Below are 22,199 nucleotides of genomic sequence, written 5' to 3'. Positions count from 1 at the left end.
TCCCCCAAGGAGAATTAGAGTAAGGCTCTGTGCCCTGGACAGGATGTAGCTCCATTCTTTCCGGGCCTGTCTTCGAGACCTGCCCATGTGCTGACGGGGGGTGCTTTTCTTGGTCTGATCGGGGAGGGTCCGTTGAGGTGTGCTGAGGTAGTCTATAAAGATCTTAGATAAACTACAAAATTTCATAATTTCATAAGATTAGTCCCTCAGGGCCTTCCTTTGGCCTGGAATGAAATTAACTTCCTATCTTGACCTCATTCTCACAATTTACAGGAAGAACCTCACACAATACCACTCTTGAACCTCTGTGGCTTTTGCAGTTTGAAGTCCTGGCCTGCCTCTTTGACTGAAACACAGTCAAGCCAGCAAATGCTATTCCACCCCAAATGACTAAAAACAGCCAATCCCTTCCTCGGCCTCACCTGCAACACCAGGCCAAGCTGAACCCACAAAAGCCAAAGCAGTAGTGCCTCAGCCCAGCCATGAAGCCAAGCTATTCTGCACCTGCTAAGACCTAAAGAACATCACAAACCACTGTGCTTGCTTGTGGGCTCAGCCACCATAAGCAACACAGCCCCCCAAGGTCAGAGTGATAAATGGTCCCCTTTCCTACTGAGTGAAAATCCCAATGAGCAATAGATACAGAAATCAGATGAAAATGTGAACTTGTTCTTAATAAAAGCTAATATATATGTATATATAATGTATATATATTATACACACATATAATATATGTGTGCATAATATATATGTATAATTATGTGTGTGTTGTGTACACACACACACACACACACACACACACACATATAGGAAAGTGTGGCTTAGAGATGGAGGCTCTCCTCTCATCCCTCCCACCACAAAGAAACTGTAAGCCTCCTCCTTGAAGACAGAACCCACCTTCTGAATGAGAGCAGACCAGAAAACACCTCCCTCTGCGCAAGTAAGCGGGTGTCCAAGAGAAGACCCAGGAGAAGCTGAGTCCCGTACACCAAGTGTCAGTCCAATACTTTAATAGACGTTCTTCCACAGGAAACAGGAAGTAGGGGGAGGGAGTTGATCCTCTAAAGTATACCTCTCTTATATCTGGAGTTCTTCGTTATCTCTCAGTGCCCAATCAGAGCTTTGAATAACAGTATTTCAATAGATGTTTGCTGAATGGATGAGTGAGTGAAAGAATGAACTCCACGTCTGAATGAACGAAACACAGTTTTGAGCTTGTGTAAGTTAACTATGTGATATAAAATAGCTTGCCCTTGGGGGCCCCAAACAGTCGGAGGTCTTAAGTGCAAGGAAATGTACCGGGCATAATCTAATCTCTTAGGAATGCCCATCTAGTCATCCAGACATCCAGTCCGTCTGTTATCTGGCTCAAGATGATTATCTGCCCAGACGACTGCAGGTTCGGGTAATATTATTCTAGGTCTTGGATGAAGAGTGTCGGTGGAAGACAGCTTGACGCTAAACTACACTTGCTACAAGTATTTGCCCTCTTCTCGTCACACTTGTCCTCGTTAACAAGAAAAATTATATGAGGAAAAAGCAAGCAAGGTCTTAATTACAAGATACATTTGGGTTTTTAAGAAGGCCTTAGAAAACACCTAGATATTTAATTTCACAGAACAATTTAAATCGCAAAGGCTTTTAACAACTTATGCCTAAAATTGTTCTTTTCTGTGGTTATTGCAATCATAACAGTTATTAAATAGTTACTTATACATTCCTAAAGATTTATTGAGCACTACATTCCAGTCCCCAGGAATTCAGCAGTGAATAAACCTAAGTGGGCCCTGCCATCACGAGGCTTAGGTCTAGCCGGAAAAACAGTCCTGAAACATGTACTTCTTGGGATGATGAGCTATATAAAAGGGAGCATGAGACAAAATGGCCAGTTCCAAGTCTGGAGGGGAAGCAGAATTCTAACAGTTATAAAAGGGTTTGCATAATCGCAAGTGTGTGTGTGTGTGTGTGTGTGTGTGTGTGTGTGTGTGTGTGTATGTGTGTGTGAAGATTAGTGAAGATACAGTTGGGAGAATATACTGGCGTAGGTAGAATATTCACAGGGAGACCAAGTAGGAGGCAGTAGTCCAAGTGAAAGGTGATGGGGATAGAGGATGAGCACAGACAGATTCAAGACAGGCAACGAAGGGGCGGCTGGTTAGAGTGCGAACTCTCAACAACAAGGCTGCCATTCAATTCCCGCATGGGATGGTGGGCTGCGCCCCCTGCAACTAAAGATTGAAATTGGCAACTGGACTTGGAGCTGAGCTGCGCCCTCCACAACTAGACTGAAGGACAACAACTTGACTTGGAACTGATGGGCCCTGGAGAAACACTCTGTTCCCCAATATTCCCCAATAAAAAAATTAAAAAATTAAAAAGACAGGCCATGAAGGCTGAGCAATGAACACCTTCCACCAACTAAGTACTTGACAGATATTGTGAAGTAACTACTTGTATTCCTTTTTACGGGTGAGAAAACAAATTTAGTGAGGTTAAGTAATTTGCCCAAAGTCATCCAGCAAATAAGTGGCTAAGCTATGAATTAAATCTAAATCATACCCAAGTCCTTGTTTTTAACCAAGACTTTGGAAATTTGCCCTTTCTCTCATCAATTAGAAATATTTCTCTGCAATCTAGCAGTATGTTAACAAGAGCTATAAAATGCCTATCAACTTTGACCTAGAAATTTCACTTTGGAAAATAAAACTAAAAGAAATCATCCAATGGGGAAGAGTGTTTTGTACAACGATATTGGTAACCATGCTACCGTGTTTCCTCGAAAATAAGACATAGCCGGACCATGAGCTCAAAGGCCTTTTGGAGCAAAACTTAACATAAGACCGGGTCTTATATAATTTATAATATAATATAATATAATATAATATAATATAATATAATATAATGAATACAATATCAGGTCTTATATTAATTTTTGCTCCAAAGGATGCATTAGAGCTCATGGTCCGGCTAGGTCTTATTTTGGGGGAAACACGGTATCTACAAAAGAGAAGAACTGGAAGTAACCCAAGTGACCGATTACATAAAGAGGGAGCAGACTGAGAAGGAAGATATCGTTTTCACAGCTCTATACTACTCTACTATCCCTTCCTAGGTTATACTGAAAAAATTACTCAGTCTTTTCTAAAATCCTCAGCTGTAATAGTTGTTCTCTTCCTGAATCTCACAACTATCTAGGGAAACTGGCATTAGTAATACTAACCATAATTGGACTTAGTAGAAGGATTGTCATTGCCACTCCGAGTTGACAATGTGCAAGGCTCTGATCTGAGGCAGGCACTTGTCATACATTCTCTCACCGAATCCTCACAACCTACAGCACAGACAGTGTTGTTCTCAGGAGGCAGCTGAGGGAACAGCGAGACAGGTGAAAAGCCTGCCTAGATCATACAGCTAATGAGGAGCACATCCAAAATTTGAACCCCAGACCCACGATCTTTTCCCTATGAGATGCCGTCCCCTGGTAATCAAAGACAGAATGGATTTCCAGAGAAATTGAGCAAACAGAGGCTCAGCGATCTCATAGCTAAATAGTGACAACTCCAGAATTTGAATGCAGGTCTCCCAATTCCAGGGAACATGTTGCTTTTCCGCTTTTGTTATCTCACAGCTGTTACCTATTAAATCACCAATAAACTGATGGTGAAAACTACGTAAATTAAATCATTTTTAAAGCCACAGTATTCCAAGACGTATATTCAACTAGTCTAAATAAAACACCTGCAGAAAGATAGACCACAACAAGAAAGAAAAATGTGCCACAGGCCAACAAAATGCTATCATTCCCAAAGAGCAGTGGGAAAAGCCCAGTTCTGTGAAGAGGTTAGATGACAGGGTGGGAGAAGGGGAAGTGTCTCACAGGATCACTAAGTGCCCACTAGGTCCCCAGTGCTGTGCTACTACTCTGCTCTGACTTCATTTGCTCGTCCCAGCACTCTGCAGTTCACAAGTAAGAAGACTGCGACGCTGAGAGATTAAGGGTTTTTCCCCAGTCACTCAGCTAGTGGGGTGTGACACTCAAGTCCATATTCTTTCAATATACCACGCTGCCTCCCAGTGCAAGACAACTGGCAGAATATTAATTACATTTTTGCACCGATGATTAAGACAGAGGACACAATCAAATCTGGCATTCTTGTGCAACCAATAGCAATGCTAATATCAGCGATTCGGTCAATAGTCAGTCAGTCAGCCATCCACAGGAGCACTCACTCTGTGCCAGGTACGCAGCTGGGAACATCAAGTTGAAGAACACATGTTCCCCAGTTTCACAGAACTCACAATCTAGGAGAAACAACATATGTTTTTGTGTCATCATAAATGAATATCCTTATTACTGGAAATTTGGTACACACTGTGTTATCTGGTTTAAAATAACAAAACCTCAGCTCTCTTAGGAACTGAGAAATTCTAGATGACTAAGTATCTGGACAGCTGAGAATGTACTCCTTTAAGCATCAGATCATTGATTTCACAATTTTTATAATTTAATCACTTTTTAATTCTTTGTCAATTTTCCCAGGGTATTCTAAGCTCTAATGACCGAGGCCTTGTATCCCCATTTCCCCTGACTTCCCTGTACTACTGTGTCACATGGATGGATGGATGGATGGATGGATGGGAGAAAACAAGGTCTTTATAAGTACTGAGAAATTCTGAACTCAAGCACTTTCCAATCTTTCTTAAATAGCTTTCTTTTTTGGTTTTGTTTGGTTTTGTTTTTAAGGAATAAGATGACCTAAACTTTTCTTGAAGACCTGGGTCACTAGTATTGTTATGAGAAAAGTAATGCGCTATGATTCAGGAACCCAAGTATCCTTGGGCAAATCATTTTACTTACTGGGGGGCCTTAAACAGCTCATTTTTAAAACCAAGGAGCTGAGCTAGAATGATCTCGAAGGACTCTTCCAGCTGCGTAATTGTATAACTCTTTGGACCATAAATTAGCACTCTAACAGTCCATTCAAACAGGACGATCTTTCCCCAGAGTCTTGTGCAGTCTGTGACTAGCTTGGCTGCACTCTCCAGTCTACGATTAATATGGTTTTTGAGTCCTTGAATTCATAATTTACAGTTTTTACTATTGCAAACTTAACTTTCAGCTCTCCCTCTTTCTCATTTTAACTTGTAAACTATAATTTTCTTGAATTTAAAAAAAACAAATGAACAGGTTTAATGAAAAGGCGTGGAACCTACATTTTTTGAGTACCTTCCACGTGCCAAATACTGAATATGCATTACTTCAATTAATTTAATCCTTACAACACTGCAAATAGGTATGATTGTCTCTATTTAATAAATGTGGAAATCAAAGATCAGAGTTTTAAGTTGCTGAAGATTGTAAGTGTCGTAGCTAGGATTCAAAGCCAGGTGACAGATCCAAGGCCCATGTGCTGTTTATCAGAATAGTGTACAAATTAAAAGCATGTAGTCTTAAGGTCAGAATCTAGGAACCTCTAATAGTTAGCATAAATTAAGTTTGACTTATTGTATTTACATGGAGTTTAAGAAATCTATTTTATCTTCTTCTGTAGAAAGGTGAGGGTTTTATTATTTTAAATGCATTTCTTTACTTGTTTTATACAAAACCCAAGAGAGCTTCAGGTAGTTGTCAAATGGACAAGGATGTCAAATAGCCTAGTGCTAGCTAGATTGGTAAAAAATTAATGTATATGCATCACTGAAACTAGTGAACCACTTATTAACCAGTGAAGGGACAAATCTGATCCTTTTTCTCTTAACTAAGGTCATTAAACAGAATTATAAGTTCAAAAAGACTGAGAATTCAATAAGGATTTAACTATTAGAGCCACTATATAAATAATCTCAAGAGTCTATCTTTACGTTTTAGAATCTCCAGAAATGAAACTCACATTAACAGCAGTCCTGTCACATTCTCTCCTTTTAAACAGTGTCTCTGGAAGTGCCCAGATATTTTACGAGTGTGTTAGCACTCACTCTGAGCTCCAGATATTTCAATTCCTGCTTTCCCCTCACTGAGGATGAATTGCTATATTTTCCTGCATCCCCCAGTACAGTTTATGAGGAAACACAAGATTCTCTTTCCAAGTACTGTGTCATCACAAATAATCTGAAGTCAAGTATTTCTTGTGTGGCTGAGGGTAACCTAAGCTTACTAACTTTCTTAGCCAACACATGCTTTCTTATATTTGAAGGTTAAATACCAGGGAATTTAATAATCTTCTGCTGAATTTCCATTTTGGACAGAATTATTTTCGATTCACTTTCCCTGTCAGGCACCACCCATAGGATTAAGTGAAAGCTGCACTAATCGAATGATAACATTACAAAAAAAACAAAAGTCTTGCGAAATTGAGCAGTGTGAGATGGTGGCAAGAGGGGACAGGCAGCCTCGGTGCTGCTGGAAACTGAAAAAGGCAACTTGAGAGTTTCTGGTTTATTGGTGGATGTTCTCTCAAGCACACCAGTGGGTTCTGAGACCACAAACCAAGAAAAGTGCTGCTCGTGTATAGTATCCAACTTCTCAGAATCAAAGTTTTCGTAAGACCTGGTCCTCTCTGGAATTCTAATGTATTCAAGAGTCTCTTCAAGACCCAAAACTCTCTCGGGAGTCAGAAGGCAAGAAAAATGTACAAATGTACTAGTAACATTCAGAACAGTTGCTACCTACTTCTAGTAACAGTAAGAATGGCCACCATCATGGGGAGTGTATGGGACAGACTGAGGACAAGTCAAAACTCAGGCAGTGATGAGGACGAGATGGACTTTCAGGGACTGGGGAAGAGTCAGAAAGTCTGGGAGTTTGAGGGTTGGGAATGAGAAGCCAAGAGGGCCATACAAAGCATTGCAAAGAGATGAATCCAAGCAGTGAGAAGCTGGACCGTAAAAGCTGCTCAGGGAGCCAGGCACACCTGGTGTGGTGACCTGCAACAGCTCTTTTCATCTCATAAGGCAAGAAAACCTGCAAAGGAAGGTGTTCCAGGGTGGGGGTGACTGGCCCATCTGATGCCCCAGAAGGTGAAGGGGATTTGGGGTGAAAGTGGAAAGGCTGTGCATGGAATTAGACAGGACTCAGGAGAATAAAGCCAAGAATAAAGAGACCAGGGAAGGAAGAGAGATCAATCAGCTGAAGAGCACAGGGAAGGTAATCAATGGTTCTGTAGGAGTGAGGGAGTGAGAGGTGGCAAGTCAGGTTAGAGGGAAAAAGAAGGAGCAGGCCTCCACCTTTGGATATTCTACTTTGGACGCCCATGAAGCAGTTTACTTACGCTTTATAACCTCTGTTCCCTCAAAATTTAAGACACTCACGAGAATAGGCCATCATTCGAAGCTCCAGGCCACACACCAAAGATACGCAATCCAACAGCTTTATTGCCAGATGCAAATGGTACAACCATATTCCGGGACTCTTGATATGAAGGATATTTCATCACTTCCCATAATAACTGTCTGGTTGGGGACATCACTGAGGTCTGAAGGTCTTTGCACATTCTTCATCTCACACACACTCTCCCCACCCAGTGTTCTTTCTCAAACCTTCTTCCTCTCTAGTAACCACTCATATCTCTGTCCTCTTCCTGGACTCATCTGTCTCACTCAGCTGCCTGCACTTTTGCACCGGCCTTGTAACATCCAGTGACTTACTTGCCAAAGCCTGACGCAAGGTCAAGTCTGGGTCCCAGGCCCTCAAAAGCAGAAACTCCATATGACTTCTCTTTATGCTTTCAGTGCCCTGCACATAGGAATTACTAGACAAATGTCTATGGAAAGGAGAGAAAATGTCTATGGAAAGGAGAGAAATAACTTGAGCCATTGAGACTGAGACACACACACACACACACACACACACATACAGACTCACATCCATTTTGCAATGTGTCCTCCATGTAGAAAATTAACAATGCATCCAAACCACCATTTCCTACGTCCCAAACACTTGCAGTGACCCTGCACGTTAACTCAAATCTCCCTTCCGATCCCCCTGCTTTGTAAGGGCAGGTAGGAGGTAAAATCCATGCTGTGTAGACTAAAACAAATGCAAGGTCAAGGACTGAGTTTCATTGACCTTTGACTCCCCAGCATCGACTATAAAACCTAACATTCAGTAGACAAATTGATGATTTAATTAATCAATCAAATCCTATGTATACATTCCCATGAAAACAGAACCAAACTGAAAACAGAACAGGCTTAAAATTACCAAAAGGCAAATAAGTCCACAAATTAGATAATCAGACTCTAAAACCAGTGAAAACTGATTGCATTATTTTAGATGTTTTCATTTTGAATACAGTAAATTTCAGTGCCAAATAATACAATGTCATTTTACATTTGCAGGGGAGGCCTTGCTTTTTCCAAGCCTTTTCCCAGGCATTTGCTCATGCGATCCACATCTGCCCACTGAGCTTCGTAGCAGGAATGGGGAACCTCACTGAATTTGGAATTAGGACAATTAGACTCAAGTCCTGTCTTCACCACCTTCTATCTGTGTGACCTTGAGAAAAGTCCTTTAGCCTTTTCTCAATTTCCTTCTCTGTAGAGCTGTGATAAGATCTTACTCTTCCTGCCTCTTAGACTTACGAGGATCAAGGAGGCGGGGGAGGAGGAAGGAAATAAAATCTTGTGGAATACCTTCTAGGCCCGGCCATTTTACCTATATTATTTAATTCTCACCACAATCCTGCAAAGTAAGTTTTACTATTTCTTGCCTATGATATGAGGCTATGATATGCGACTCAACAAGGAAAACAACTTTCCCAAGGTCATAGAGTTGTTAAGTGCCAGAGCTCAGATTCAAACATTTCTGCCTTGTCCCAAAGCTTTCTGCATGAAACCACAATGCCTCTTAAGTGAGATTTAAATGTGTGTAAAAAAAATTTTAGCTGCTCTTTAGCATATTATTATATATGTATTTGCTGTTATCCCTGTAAGGATGGTAGGCAGAGACAAAGAGAAGCAGGTTATTTGCTAAGATCACATGTTAGAGACAGAGCTGGGACTAGAACCCAGGTCTCCTGACGCCTCTCCATTAAACCACGCTGGCCCACACTCCCAGGAAAGGGCTCCTGACACTCACCAGCATAGAGGCATGATGCATGTTTACTCAGGCCAGCTGTTACAGATCTATTTTAAGACAAGCACTTTGAAAATCATGGAAGGTAGGTATCAAGTGTTTCATTAAATATTCCATATTAATTGACCCTTTAGAGAACTCCCATGTGAGTAACATATGCTGCTGGCTTCCTGTTAAGCAAGCAACTCAAAAGCTGACTACAGCTCTTGCAACACGTATTTTGAAAGTGCATTCAGATAGCAGCACACAATATAATTCTAGAACACTTTTCCATGAAAACGAAAAATAGCTATTTCTTTGCTGTTCATGGTTCTGCCTACTACTAAGTGGGGAAAGGCAGAACTTAAACTTGTGACTGGCCTTAAACACCATGCAGGGTCTCTGTTAACAGGCGGGGGAAAGTGGGATATGAGAATACAGCAGGATCTCAAATGCTGTCATTTTATTATAATGTTGATGAGACACCGTAGGAACTCCATTTATTTAGGTCAATTAGCCCATGGCAAAATCAGTTTCATTATACATCGTTTGCTTCAAGTTGCAGAAACTGCCAATGATGTTAAGTGAGAATTTACTGTATTCTAAACAACTGATGGGTGTCTGTGAATTTACAAGAATCGTGATAATACAGAGGGGAAAACCAACTGCAATTTGAAAGCATGCCATATAAAACAGCAGCATTCCTGCAGCCCAGGGAAATGCAGGCACACAGACCCAGCTTGCCTGACTCAGCTCAGAGCAGAGCAGTAGACCATGTGCTCAGGACCAGCTGTCATGGGGTATAGTACTAAACGGCAAAAAAGGACCTGCTACACTCATTTTGTCCTTCCCTCTCATCGACTTTCCTCAGTTTTTCTGATTTTATTTCCTTTCCCCTATCGTATACCTGTCAAAGGTCTACCTCCCATTTTACACTGAATAGTATGATGTATATAAAATCATCTAGTTGATACATTCACTACCCTGAACCAAAATTATCACTCAATATTCAACTAGTATGGAGGTGTTATTATCAATACTCACAGAACCAATCAGAACAGTCTTCCAGTGGAACACCACAAGAGAGCAATACAGTAAGAAAAGAAACATTTATCGCCAACCACATTCAGATGAGTCAATGGCCTTGCTGATGTGAACGCAGTTTACTTTCAATGTTCTGATTCTAATCTTGGCTCCACCACAAACTACTTGTTAGTACAAGTTACTAAAATCCTCTTAGCCTATGGAGAGTGATCTATCACATGGGGATCAATCAATAACAGCGCCCTGTGATGAGATGAGATAATGCATGGAAGGTGTTAATGCGCTGTCTGCTGTGTTTCTGCAGAAGCAATAGTAATAATTCTCAAAAGCAGTTAACAAGAATTCAGCATTTGTTACGTGCCAGTCACGAGGCTAACCCACTCCCTGAGTCCTCATAACCACTCTTGGAGGTAGGTTCTTTTATTATGCCTATTTTTGAGGAGGAAGCTGATGGACAGACAAGTTCGGTCACTTTCTGAAAGTGACTCTACGCTGGTGGTAAGTGGTGGAGTAATGTTATCTGCGACGATTAGAAATGCCACTTAATGAACAGATGCATTTGGGTTTTAATGGCATAGTACTTAACACATCTTATTATTAAAATTTATACAGATATGTTTGAAAAGGTAGTAAACAAGGAATCATCATTTTCAATTCACCATCAATGAATTTAATTTACGCCTATTTATGTCGGGCTATTATGTATGAGTCCCTATATGTCACTGTCTAGAGATGTATACAAATGACTAAGCCTCAAGCAGGTCACAGCCTGGAAGGGAGACAGATGAAAAATACTGCCAAACAGTGCAAGGAATGCCATGCCCCAGCTATGTACACTATACAGTGTGGCACAAAGCAGCATGTCATCGGCCACACCTTGAGGAGGAGGTACAAGGTGTGAACCAAATCTTCAATCAGACAAATGAGAAAAAGGCAGTTCGAGCAGAGATATGGGCATGCGCAATGGCACAGAGACATTTAACAGCACAGTTTATTTGAGAAGCCACAAAAAGATCAGGAGCACAGAATGGAGGGAACTTTGAGAGATGAGACCCTCGCATGCTTACCAAGAAGCCTGAATGTTAACCCGCGGTCAGTAGTGAACCATTCAACAGCTATAAGGAGGTTGACTAACACCTGCCCCAGTAGTTCCAGTAAACCCTACGAGTCCTTCGTCACTCTCCATCACACCCAATAGTCAGCAGGTGTGTGTGGCTCTACCTTGAAAATACATCCTGAACCAAATGAGGGGGCTAATAGCACATGTGCATGCACACAGAAAGATCCAGGAGAGAACTGATGATGCTGGACAGGACGGACGGGGATAGAATGAAAGAGGAACTGGCCTTTGCAAGGAGTACTGATAATTCTCCCATAGAACAGAGAGAAAGCATCATCCATGAGCACAGATGCAGGAAGGTGGGAGCCTGAGGAAGTTCTCCTCTGACGGTGTGTGTCTTCTCATGGACTAGGAAGCAGAGTTGACAGGAAGAATGAAGTGAAGGAGATTCAAGAAGAAAAGGTACCAAACAGTCATCTAGGAAAGTCAAAAAGTGAATGGTCTAGGGCAGTTCTCAAACTTTTTGGTCTCAGGAGTCCATTACACTCTTAAACAATAACATCTGAGAACCCTCAGCAGCTTTTGCTTAGGGGGGTTTTATCTATCAACACTTACCACAGAATACTAAACTGAGAAATCTTTAATAAATACACCAGCACATAATCCATTGTCAATCACAGCAATGACATCAGCAGCATCGTGTAGGCTTTGGAAACCTCCACACCTGTGAGCAAGTGAGAGTGAGAAAACACAAACAAGGCCGTACTGTTATCAAAAGGGGTTTTGACTTTATGGAACATTTAAAAGCACCTTGGGCAGTGCCCAGACCATACCTGGAGCACGTCTGATCTAGAGAAATGTACTCATGCAGTGGCTGGGTAGCCTAAGGGGCCCACGTGAGGTTAGGGATCATGAATTTGAAGAGAGAAGAGTCAGCATGATATGGGTTTTCCCCCATCAGGTTCAGCAGCCAGGCTGCAGGCAAGGAGCAAGGAGAGAGCTGGAGTTAACCCAAGTGAGTGAGTACCATGAACCAAGAGAAGCTGGAAGTAATTATCGTGGCTGTGGCATTCAAGCTGAAGGAAATGTTCTCTCTGTTCTATGGGAAGGAAATGAAGACATAACGGCCGTGCAGAGGCAGTAGGACCAAGAGTCCAAAAGACTGTTGGATTCGAGTATAAGTAGAATAAACCGGAAGAAAAGTAGTAAGATTAGGATGCTTGAAACTGAGAGTGCAGAGGACCACTATTAATAACTTCAAACTCCAAATCCAAACTGAATTTGCTCCCTTTCGCTCTGAAATTTGCAGCCCACTATTATTTGCCAATCGCCCAAGCCGGAAGCTCATCCTAGATCTTTTCACTGTTTGCATCTGAGAGGTCCCAAAGTCTTCTGCATTCCAACTCTTCATTATCTCTCTAGTCTTTTTTGTTCCTCACTATCCCTCCACCCCTGCCCTTTCTCTGGCTTTGCATTCACTGGCCTCACCCTCCCCTGACTGAACCTCCGCAGCAGTCATGCTCATGCCCAGTTCTGCCCTGTCCAATGCATCCTCCACTCTGCTGTGGGTACAGTTTCTACAGTGAAGTCTGATCACGCGATGCTTATCCCACCGCCCATGAAGTGACTGTAACAGTACAAGTGGAGGCATAAAACAGGCAGAGCAAGGCTGTCAGTAAGAACAGGGTCTATCGAGGTATGAAAAGTAGTTAACACCACAGTGTCATGAGATGATACAGGGACGAGATTATAGAAGAGAATGAAAGAGAAAAATACAAAAATGTTAAGGAATGTTTAGATACAGAGAAGCAGGCAAAGAAAACTGAGAAGGAATCATGAACGGCATAAGAGAACGAGGACTGTGTAGTGTGGTGAAATTCAAGGGAGAGTTTCAGGAGGAAAGGAAAAGGCAGTGTCCACCGCTACAGAGATTTCAAGAAAAATCATTTTTAAAAGGGTCTGTTGTATTTGAAAATTATGAAATCAGTGATCTATACTGAATCACTCATTTGCAGCACAAACATGATATAATTTTCACCATCTTAAAAAAAAAATAAAGACCCTTTCTCATTTTCCTTGTCCGGGCAGCCAGATGGTACTTCAGTATTTCCATCCTTTATCCCAGGCTCTGGTTCCTGGAGAACCGCGGGTAAGCCATCAAGTATGCAGACAGAACAAGTGCTTAAGAGGCCTGAAGATGCCTTAACTATTTTACATGAAAAGATCTTGATTGGTGTCAAGTGTAAAATTATGCTGACAGGTTATTCAAGAGAATAATCGAACAAATGGCAAAGAGGTTACTGACTTCTGAGAAGAAAGACTAAATAATGACATTATGCTGATCTAACTGAAAATGGAACCAGGCACACCACTCTTTTTGGACAACAACAGCCCTTTTTCCTCCTTTCAGTATAACCCAACAATCATTACATAGCACCACCTTGTTTGGGGGGTCAGGGAGTACAGTCATGTATTTGGAATGTACACCTTAATGTTAAAACTAACATAATCACAGTTTTTAAAACTATGTACAGTTCTATACAGCAGAAATAAAGTTCTTTTTATTTAACTTTTTTAAAAAAGTAGTAACAACCTCAAAACCCAACTCCAGCGTGGAAGGAAATCTTGGGGACAACAGTGGCATATACTTTTAGAAATGCTAAAATTACCAATACTTGGTGCTTAGAGTAAAATATTATGTGAAAAAAAATAAGGAAATCAAAAGAAAAAATAGGATTCAGAAAAGTGGTAATCCGAGTGAAGTTTTAGGAAGACATTAAATTTATTTCACTTGCATTTTTAATATACATACATACTTATTTTTTTCTACACGTACACATATATACAAGAGTGCCATATGATATAATTTGTCTCAATCTAAAAAGCTCTTTTAATAGGTAGAAAATAAAAATTCTATGTGACAAGAAAAAAAATCCTCTCTTGATCCCTTTTCTCCTACTAGCCACTAACCCATTTTTCTGCTTTGTTTACAGCAAAATTACTCTCAAAGAGATGTCTACACTCCCTGTCTCAATACATTCCTCCTCTCTTCGTCTGCAACCAGGTGTTTGCCCATTGTTCACCAAATCTGTTTCTGTCAAAGCTAAAAATTTTATTTTGTTTAATAAAATATTCCATCCTCAATCTTTGTTTTACTTGCTCAATCAGGGGAATTTGACATGTCTGACCGCTCCTTCTAGAAACACTTTATTCACTTGGTTTCCTGGAACCACACTCTGCTGGTTTCCCTCCTACTTCATGGTCATTCCCTCTCAACATTTTTCCAGGTTCCCATCTCTCTACCCTTGACACATGGGCAGGCCCCATGGCTAACTCTTTTGACCCCTTCTCTCCTTTCTACAGTACTCCCTAGGTGGTATGTATCATCCAGTCTCACGAGTTTTTTATGTTAACTGCTTAATTTATTTTGTCTATTCTTGCTGTGTCCTCATAAGGCCTTTCCTCTGTGAGTGCCCCGGTCTCATGATTTTAAATACCACCTATAGCCTGATGACTCCAAAATTTACATCTACATTCCCAATTTCTCCAACTGCCTGCTCAGCATCTCCACCTAGATGTCTACTCCAGATCTTCCTGCCCTTTTCCCCACACATGCCCCCAAAGCTATTCTTCCTTCAGTCTTCCCCATCTCAGTAAATGGCAGCTCCATCATTCCCATTCCTCAGGCCAATACTTCTGGAGTCATTGCTGGCTCCTCGCTTCATCTCATATCCCTCATCTGATTATCAGCAATAAACTTCTACTGGCTCCACCTTCAAAATCTATCCAGAGTTGGACTATTTCTCACCATCTGCCCTGCTATCACTCCAGTCAGAGCCGCCATCGTTAGCCTGACTGCTCCCATCCTTGCTGCTCTATAGTCTAGTCTCAACATGGCAGCCAGATTGACCTTGTTGAAAAGTAAGTCAGGTCATGTGACTTTGACTTTCACTCTGAGTGAAAGTCAAAGTCCTCACAATGTCCCATAAGTTCTAAAACTCTGGCTCCCATTTTCTCTCTGACCTCATCCCTACCACTCTTTTCCGTACCCTCTCTCCTCCAGCCATGCTGGCCTGCTTGCTACTATACCTGCAATTAGATTACCTCAGGACCTCTGCATGTGGTATTCCCTCTGCCAAAAATATGCTTCTTTCAAACATCCACATTCCTGTATTTCCTCACTCTCTTCAGGTCTCTATTCAATTGTCACCTCCTCAGAGAAGTCTATCTTGACTACCTTCTATAAAAAGCAAATCACATTTCACTCTAGTCCTTTACCCGGCTTCAAATCTCTTCATAGCACGTCATATTATATAGCCATTTATTTCTTTATTGTCCACCTCCCCCACTAAAATCTAAGTCTTTCTGGGCAGGGACTTTGTTGACTTTGTTTACTGCTCCAAGCCAGTGTCTAAAACAGTGGATGGCACATAGTAGGAATAAATACTTGTTGAAGGAACCCTTAAAGCCTGAATAATTCATCTTAAGACAATTCAAAGTTTACCTCCTATATATACAGTATATATATACCTCCTATATATACACATATACATATATACATATACACACTCTCACACACATATACACACAGAGCAGTCAGTAAATTCAACAGATGTATTACTCCCATCCTAAGACATAGAATAAAGCAAAATTTAAAACTACAAAATAGTAATATTAACATAATATCATTGATAATAGATCTATGGTTGGTTATAGGCATTCATGGAGACCTTAACCACAAAAAATGACATCAAGCTCATAATACATATCCTTCCACAATGCACCACCTGGTACAACTCTCACAGGTAGGCTCTTCCGGAATCATTTATAGCTAGAACACTGTTTCGGATGAAAAATAACTCTGTCTAATATATACAGAGACCAAATTTCTTGGATTTTCATGGATCTGCTAGACTTTACTTGACTTTATTCTTTATGACAAAAGGAACAAGTCAAATGTGTAACTAAATGTTGATTATCATTTACTCTTTAATTCATTATAAACAAAACTGAAATCAGGGTTTTAAAAAAAGTAGTTATTTTTTAACTGAAGATCATCCTCTTATCAACATAGCAAGACTAAAAGAAAAAAAAAGAAAAAACAAAAAGCTGATGTCTGGAGTCATTCTTGGCTCCTCTCTCCTTCTCATACCCCTAATATGATTTCAGATTATGGGATTCCATTTATAATTCTATTTTGAAGAATAACTTATTGAGACTCCAAGATTCAAACCTATAAACCTATAGTTGAGTAATTATTTGCAGTGTTTTTCTTTTTTTAATGCAAACCAGTCAGAAGGCTAACAGAAAGAGAATGGAAGAAATCCCACTCAACGGTGATAAACACCCATTTAGAAAGGCTACTCATTTCATATCCTCTTTCAGGAGAGTTAAAAACAAGCAATAAGCAACATAAACTAAAATTTCCAACATCGGTTCATAACAGTCTCAAATACCACAAGACTCTCAAATGAGAGTTTATACTTATTTCCTGACTTAGAAGATCATGTGCCACAAGGAATCAGTCTATTTCAAATTAGTATCTTCAGTAGAACGTAAATCAGGTGGACAGAATGACTCCTAGACACAGCAAAAGCCACAAGTACTAGTAATGACATCTCTAGAATCAGAAAAGTCTGCTGGGCTGCATGTCAGGGTTACTGGGTTATTCACTGGACTGTATGAAAAGAGCTGATGTGGTAAGAGCCTTATCACCAGAAGCAGCTAGAACCTTTACCAAGAAAGGTACAGGAGTAGTTAAGACAGAAATATTTAGAGGTGTCAGCCCAAAGGAATTTGTAGGCCTTGCAATTGTTTTAAATTTTTTTATTGTAACCTATTATTCTTAATATAATAGAAAAAATTGCTTTAAGTAATTTTGCTGTTACGTGCATAGTATGTACTGGATCCTGTAGGCATGTTAAATACAGAGGGTGCTAAAAAAATGTATACACATTTAAGAAATGAAAAACTATTAAAATTGTAATATTCGATATGTACTGATAACAAAAGATGAATACAAGTCATGTGTGTACATTTTTTGGCACCCCCAGTATATCAACTTGTTTAACGAAACAATTTAATAAGTCTTATTTAGGGATTTAATGACAAACTCACCTGTCCAGCACTCAGCTGTTCAGCGACCTTATTTCTCTGCAATATGGCCAAGAATCAAGAAGAAAGCAAAAACAGACATCACCCTACTCAGAAGATGCCAGGCTTCCAGGGTTCACTTTTGGGAGAAGCTCTCACTCACAAGACATTACAGGGGAAACTGCACTGCATTTGGAACCAGAAAGCTCAGGATTGGGCAGACTTAAGAACTCAAAAGCACAACAGCCCCAAGGAAGGTCATCCAGCTGTTTACCTCATTATAACCTGGTGGCTTATCTGACAGCACAGTAATCATTCCTTTAGGGCAAGGTCCTGCTGTGTTTCTTGGGGTACCCCCAGGTACCCACAGTAGGGAATAGAGTTCTTAGAGCACTGTAAGTGCTCGATTTTCATTAATGACGCTTCTAATGATGATCTTTAGTCATTAAAAAGATTAATAGATTCTACAAAGAGAACAAAAACATTTGAAAATATATTTGTCAACATTCAAATAAAGTCTAGAAGGTTTAAAAAGAGAGATCCTCAGCTGTCAGAAAACTTGATTATTGAGAACAACTTATTGAACAACCCCTGAGGGCTCCAGGAAACTGAAGTTTCAGGAAATGTGTACACAGTACTGTACTTGTGGGCCATGGCATCCTGAGCCACGCTGCCTCCTGAGGCTACAGCCAGGTGGAAAATGGGGGTCTGTGGACTGAATAACCACCTGCAGCTCCCTACGGAACTTTGTGCAGAACAGCAGCTCCCAGCTTAATGGAAATGTCTGCTAAACCCGTTCACAGGATATCCAGATTGGGACAACTCAGAAGGGGTCCACAGAGTTAGCAATCACCACCCAGCATTATGAGAGAGTGGGAAACAATTTATCTCGTTTCTAAATGCACATGGCTCTCGCCACTTGTGAACAGCTTGTCCTTTTTTGGGGACTGCTAACCAGCCGTTGGAAAGCAGACAGGCAAAGGAACAGAATTTGAAGTGCAGAGGGACCCTGATAAAAACTGACACCAAGAGATGAATGTGCTTTAACTTTAAACACAAATTAGCAAATGATGTAAGGTCAGTTCATTATAAAAGGCACCGCTCTAGTGTTAAGTCGTTGAGGCTCCATATCATTCAGGATTAATGTTCACATGTGTCATGGAAGGGACTCTTTCTCCTCCCTTTTAAGTTGAAAGTGGTTTTTTTACACTGTGAAAGAGAAAATAGATGTCCTGAACCGTGTTTAACACATTTTTGTATGGAAACTTTCTGACAAGAGCCAGAAACTACCATTCCACTGAGCTGTGACTTTTGAGTTGACTCTAGAGTGCACACAGCCTTCCAGAGTTGCCTTTTTTTTTTTAACCCCCAAAGAGGCACGTCTAGGCAAGGCGCCAGCCCAGGAGCCATGCCTGCAGCACGCCCACCAGAGCAAGCACTGAATGAAGGAAAGCAGAATCTCGAGTGAAACTTCTCGTTTCCTGTCGCTGCTGAGAGACATGGGACTCGCTCCTTCTCACATGGTTCAAGAAAGGCTGTAAACACAACCACCTAGCTTGCCAGCTGGCCACACGCTCAAGGGGCTTTCAGGGCAGCCGCGGCGTTGTGCTCCCTTTTCCTCCCTTTGACCAGGGTCATTCCTGTACAGATAACGGTACTAGAACGCTCTCCACTTCCTAGAGTCCTCATCTATGTCATGGTTCCTCTTTCAAGAAAACATGGGGACGAACGCAAAGCAAAAGAACAGACGAAAGGCAAAAATTAGCCCCCATGATGTCGTTTCATTCCTCTCCATCGTTATTATAAAAGACCTGGATCAAATTCCTTTTGTTGTCCTTCACACATACACACACACACACACGTAGATGAAAGGCACCCTAGGACAGCTTATTTTTTCCCGCCTCAGAGAAAGCCTTTCCGAAATCCTCCTACCCTCTCCGGACGCTTTAGCATGCAGCTAGAGAGCCAAACCATTCCCAGCCAAGGTACGAAACGCTGAAGTGGTCCCCAAAGCAGAAGGCGGGGAGGCAGAGCAAGCTGGGCGCACCTAGATGTTTGCATTTACACAAAGAAATTAGCCGGGTGATTAATGGGAGATGCCGGCTGGAGGCGGAGGCGCCCGCGCCGGCCTCCTTACCTGGGACATCTGCGGCCTCAGGTTGATCTCCTTCAGGTTGATGGAGCGCGCCCGGAGGTTGTTGAGCAGCTGGCAGAGCAGGACTCCATCGCGGAGGGTCTGCGCCAGGTCAAACACCTGCGCCGAGTCCCAGGTCACCCGGTGGTTGGCCGGCAGCACCTTGCAGTGGATGAGCCACTGCGCGCACTGCTTCCACGGCTCCATGCCCGACGGCCGAGCCGCGCGGCAGCCAGCGAGTGTGCCCCTGCCCCCGCCGCCGCCGCGGCCCGCCCCTTCCCCGCGAGGGTGCGAGAGAGCAGGCGCCGCGGGGGCGGGTCCGGGGTCCCCGCGCGCGCGGGGCTCCGCTAGGCTCCCTCCCGGGTCGGCCGCCACCCGCCGCCGCTACAGCGAGTCCCGCGCGCTCCGAGCGCGCCCCGGCCGGCTCGGCGGTGGCGGCGGCGGCGCACGGGCTTCCGACGCTGGAGCCCGGCACCCGCGACTGAGCATGCCCAGCGCGCCGCCCGCCGGCCGCTGTGCTCCGGTCCCCAGAGGCGCGGGTGGGAGAGCGCGCCGCCCTGGCCAGGGCTCGGCGGCCGGGGCTGGGGAGACGGGGGCCGCCTGTGCCCACCACCAGCCCTCCTCGGGGGTTCTGCGCTCACGCAGCCCCGGGCGTCCCGGACTGTCTCTCGGGACGGCTTCCCGGTTTGGGGACGATGTGACTGAACACTGATACAATGGGGTTCCTACCAGGACCCCCTAAACGGCCAGTGCAGCGTTTTAATAGTTGTGAGAGGAGCGAAGGAATAATTGGGGCACCCGGACTGCCCAGACTACTGAAAACGGGGCACAGAGCATCTGCAGAACTCAGTACTGAAAGTTTGCGAGCTCGGTAGCCCTTGCCCCTCCCCGTTCTGTCCCCTAAATTTTCTTCCTGCAGATAATCACGCTTCCTCCAACTTAGTTGCGCGCGTAAGGAGGTTTTGGCACCGTACAATTGTGCGTGGTGATGCCTGCGGAAACCCGCCCCCAGCCAGCCTCTGTCGACGCGAAGTGTTTTCACTCAGAGAGGTGGTTTCCCTCTCCCGGCTCAGGCTCAGAACTGTTCATGGTCACAGTTCTGGCCCTTTTGCTGACCCCGCAAAACCTGCCAGGGAGAAATAGGCCTGCGACATGCCCACGGAGCCCAGCGGAGCCCAGCGGACAGACTGCGCATGCGTCGAGGAGCCGGGTTTGAGTCCACAGCTGCACGGGTCAGGCTCAGCACCGGGACCCTTAGTGAAAGTGGGACCAGGCCCCCAGAACTCTTTCGCTGGCTGAAATAGCGCATTTGCATTTCTTAAAATCTTTTGGGGGCTTCCAACTCAACCCTTTTTACTCCCACTGCCCCCTCAAAATCAAAATATAGTGTTTAAATTATTTATGGCACGCTATTACCCCCCTGAACTCTTTGCTGTTCTGTGTAAATGTGGTCCTCGGTGTCTTAAATTTCAATTGTGGTCTTTTAAAATTGTAAAATAAAAGTAAAATATGAAACCCTGTTAGTGGGTTTTTTTTTTCATTTTTATTACATTCCTGCAGCAGAAATTTTCTATTACAAACCATATTAATTTTATAAGCAGGTCAAATATTTTTTAAAGTATGTCTGATCTGTTAAGGACAGCGAATTGTATCCTTTTCCACTAGCCTGTGACAAGAGTAGCACACTGTGTACACTGCATGTTAAACAGTGGGTCAGCCTGAGGATTTCCTTTCCTCACACCATCCTTCCCCAGCAATTTCCTCTTGTGTTCAATCCAGATTACATCAATGACACAATGTTTTCTAAAATATAACTTTGGCAAACATGTCATACTAAACTTTACATACCATCTTTAGAAACAAAATCCAACACATCGGAATCACCATGTAATACAAGGCCTTGCACAAAGAGGACTTAAATTGGAAAAGAAGTTTTATTAAAAAGGAAGAAACGGTGAATTAAAAATATAAATTCTGCTTCAGGTCGCATGGGATGTCTTTGATTGCCGTAGGACATTTCCAAAACCCAGATAATATATATTAGACCAGGAAGCAGACTTGGGTTTACAGTCTGAGCTCTGCCAATTTCTAGCAACACGACCTTGGGAAAATCATCTAACTCCATTAACCTTCAGTTTCCACATATGTGAAACAGGAAAAACAGTGTTTACCTCCTAGTATTGTCGTCAGGATCAAGAGATACGATGACTTGCTATTCAAAATGCAGTCTGCGGACCAACAGCATCACCCGGAAGCTTGTTAGGAATGTCAACTCGTGAGCGCTAGGCAAGACCAGATGAATCAGAACCTACCTTTTAACAAGATCCCCAGGTGATATATATTTACATTAACATCTGAGAAGCACTGATATAATACATAAAACATGTGGTGCCTAACACTTCATAAGAGCTCAGTAAACATTAACCAATGGGTTTTAGTTCATAAAAAGGCAGCAATGACCAAATAAATTTTAACTTTTTACAATTTGTATATATTAGAATACGTATATAATATGACTTCAAAACATAATACTGTTAAAATACAGTAAACCAGAGAGTGGAGAGAAAGACAAGGGGAAAATACTATATGGAAGGCCTAGAAGAGAAGGAAGCTAGTAGAAGTGCAGGGTTCTTCAAATAAATGAGGAGCTAAGTGGCAAAAAGTGAGCCATGTGGAACACATTACAGTGTCAGAAACTGGGATGGCAACCAAAATGGCAATGGGCTGTTTTGAGCTGCCAGCCAAAGCCCTTTTTCTTTAAAACAGGTAGGGACTAAATTCTGTCAATGGCAACTTCTTGCTATACTAGGCCCCAG

The 22,199-nt window shown here is 42.4% G+C and overlaps 1 protein-coding gene across 2 annotated transcripts in view; it reads right to left on the bottom strand.

The window, feature by feature from the left end:
• The window catches only part of VAV3 (vav guanine nucleotide exchange factor 3), a 339,163-nt gene extending 319,470 nt beyond the window's left edge, over nt 1-19,693 (bottom strand). For both annotated transcript variants that reach the window (XM_081025193.1, XM_081025192.1), the window contains exon 1: nt 19,387-19,693. In XM_081025193.1, the coding sequence (XP_080881319.1) occupies nt 19,387-19,590 (204 nt within the window). In that variant the 5' untranslated portion in view covers nt 19,591-19,693. The remainder of the gene's footprint in view (nt 1-19,386) is intronic.
• Between the last annotated feature and the right edge of the window lie 2,506 nt (nt 19,694-22,199).

The sequence above is a fragment of the Rhinolophus hipposideros genome (assembly GCF_964194185.1).
Source record: "Rhinolophus hipposideros genome assembly, chromosome: 19".
Taxonomy (NCBI): domain Eukaryota; kingdom Metazoa; phylum Chordata; class Mammalia; order Chiroptera; family Rhinolophidae; genus Rhinolophus; species Rhinolophus hipposideros.
The sequence above is the reverse complement of the archived record's forward strand: the minus strand, read 5'-3'. Positions and strand labels throughout refer to the sequence as shown.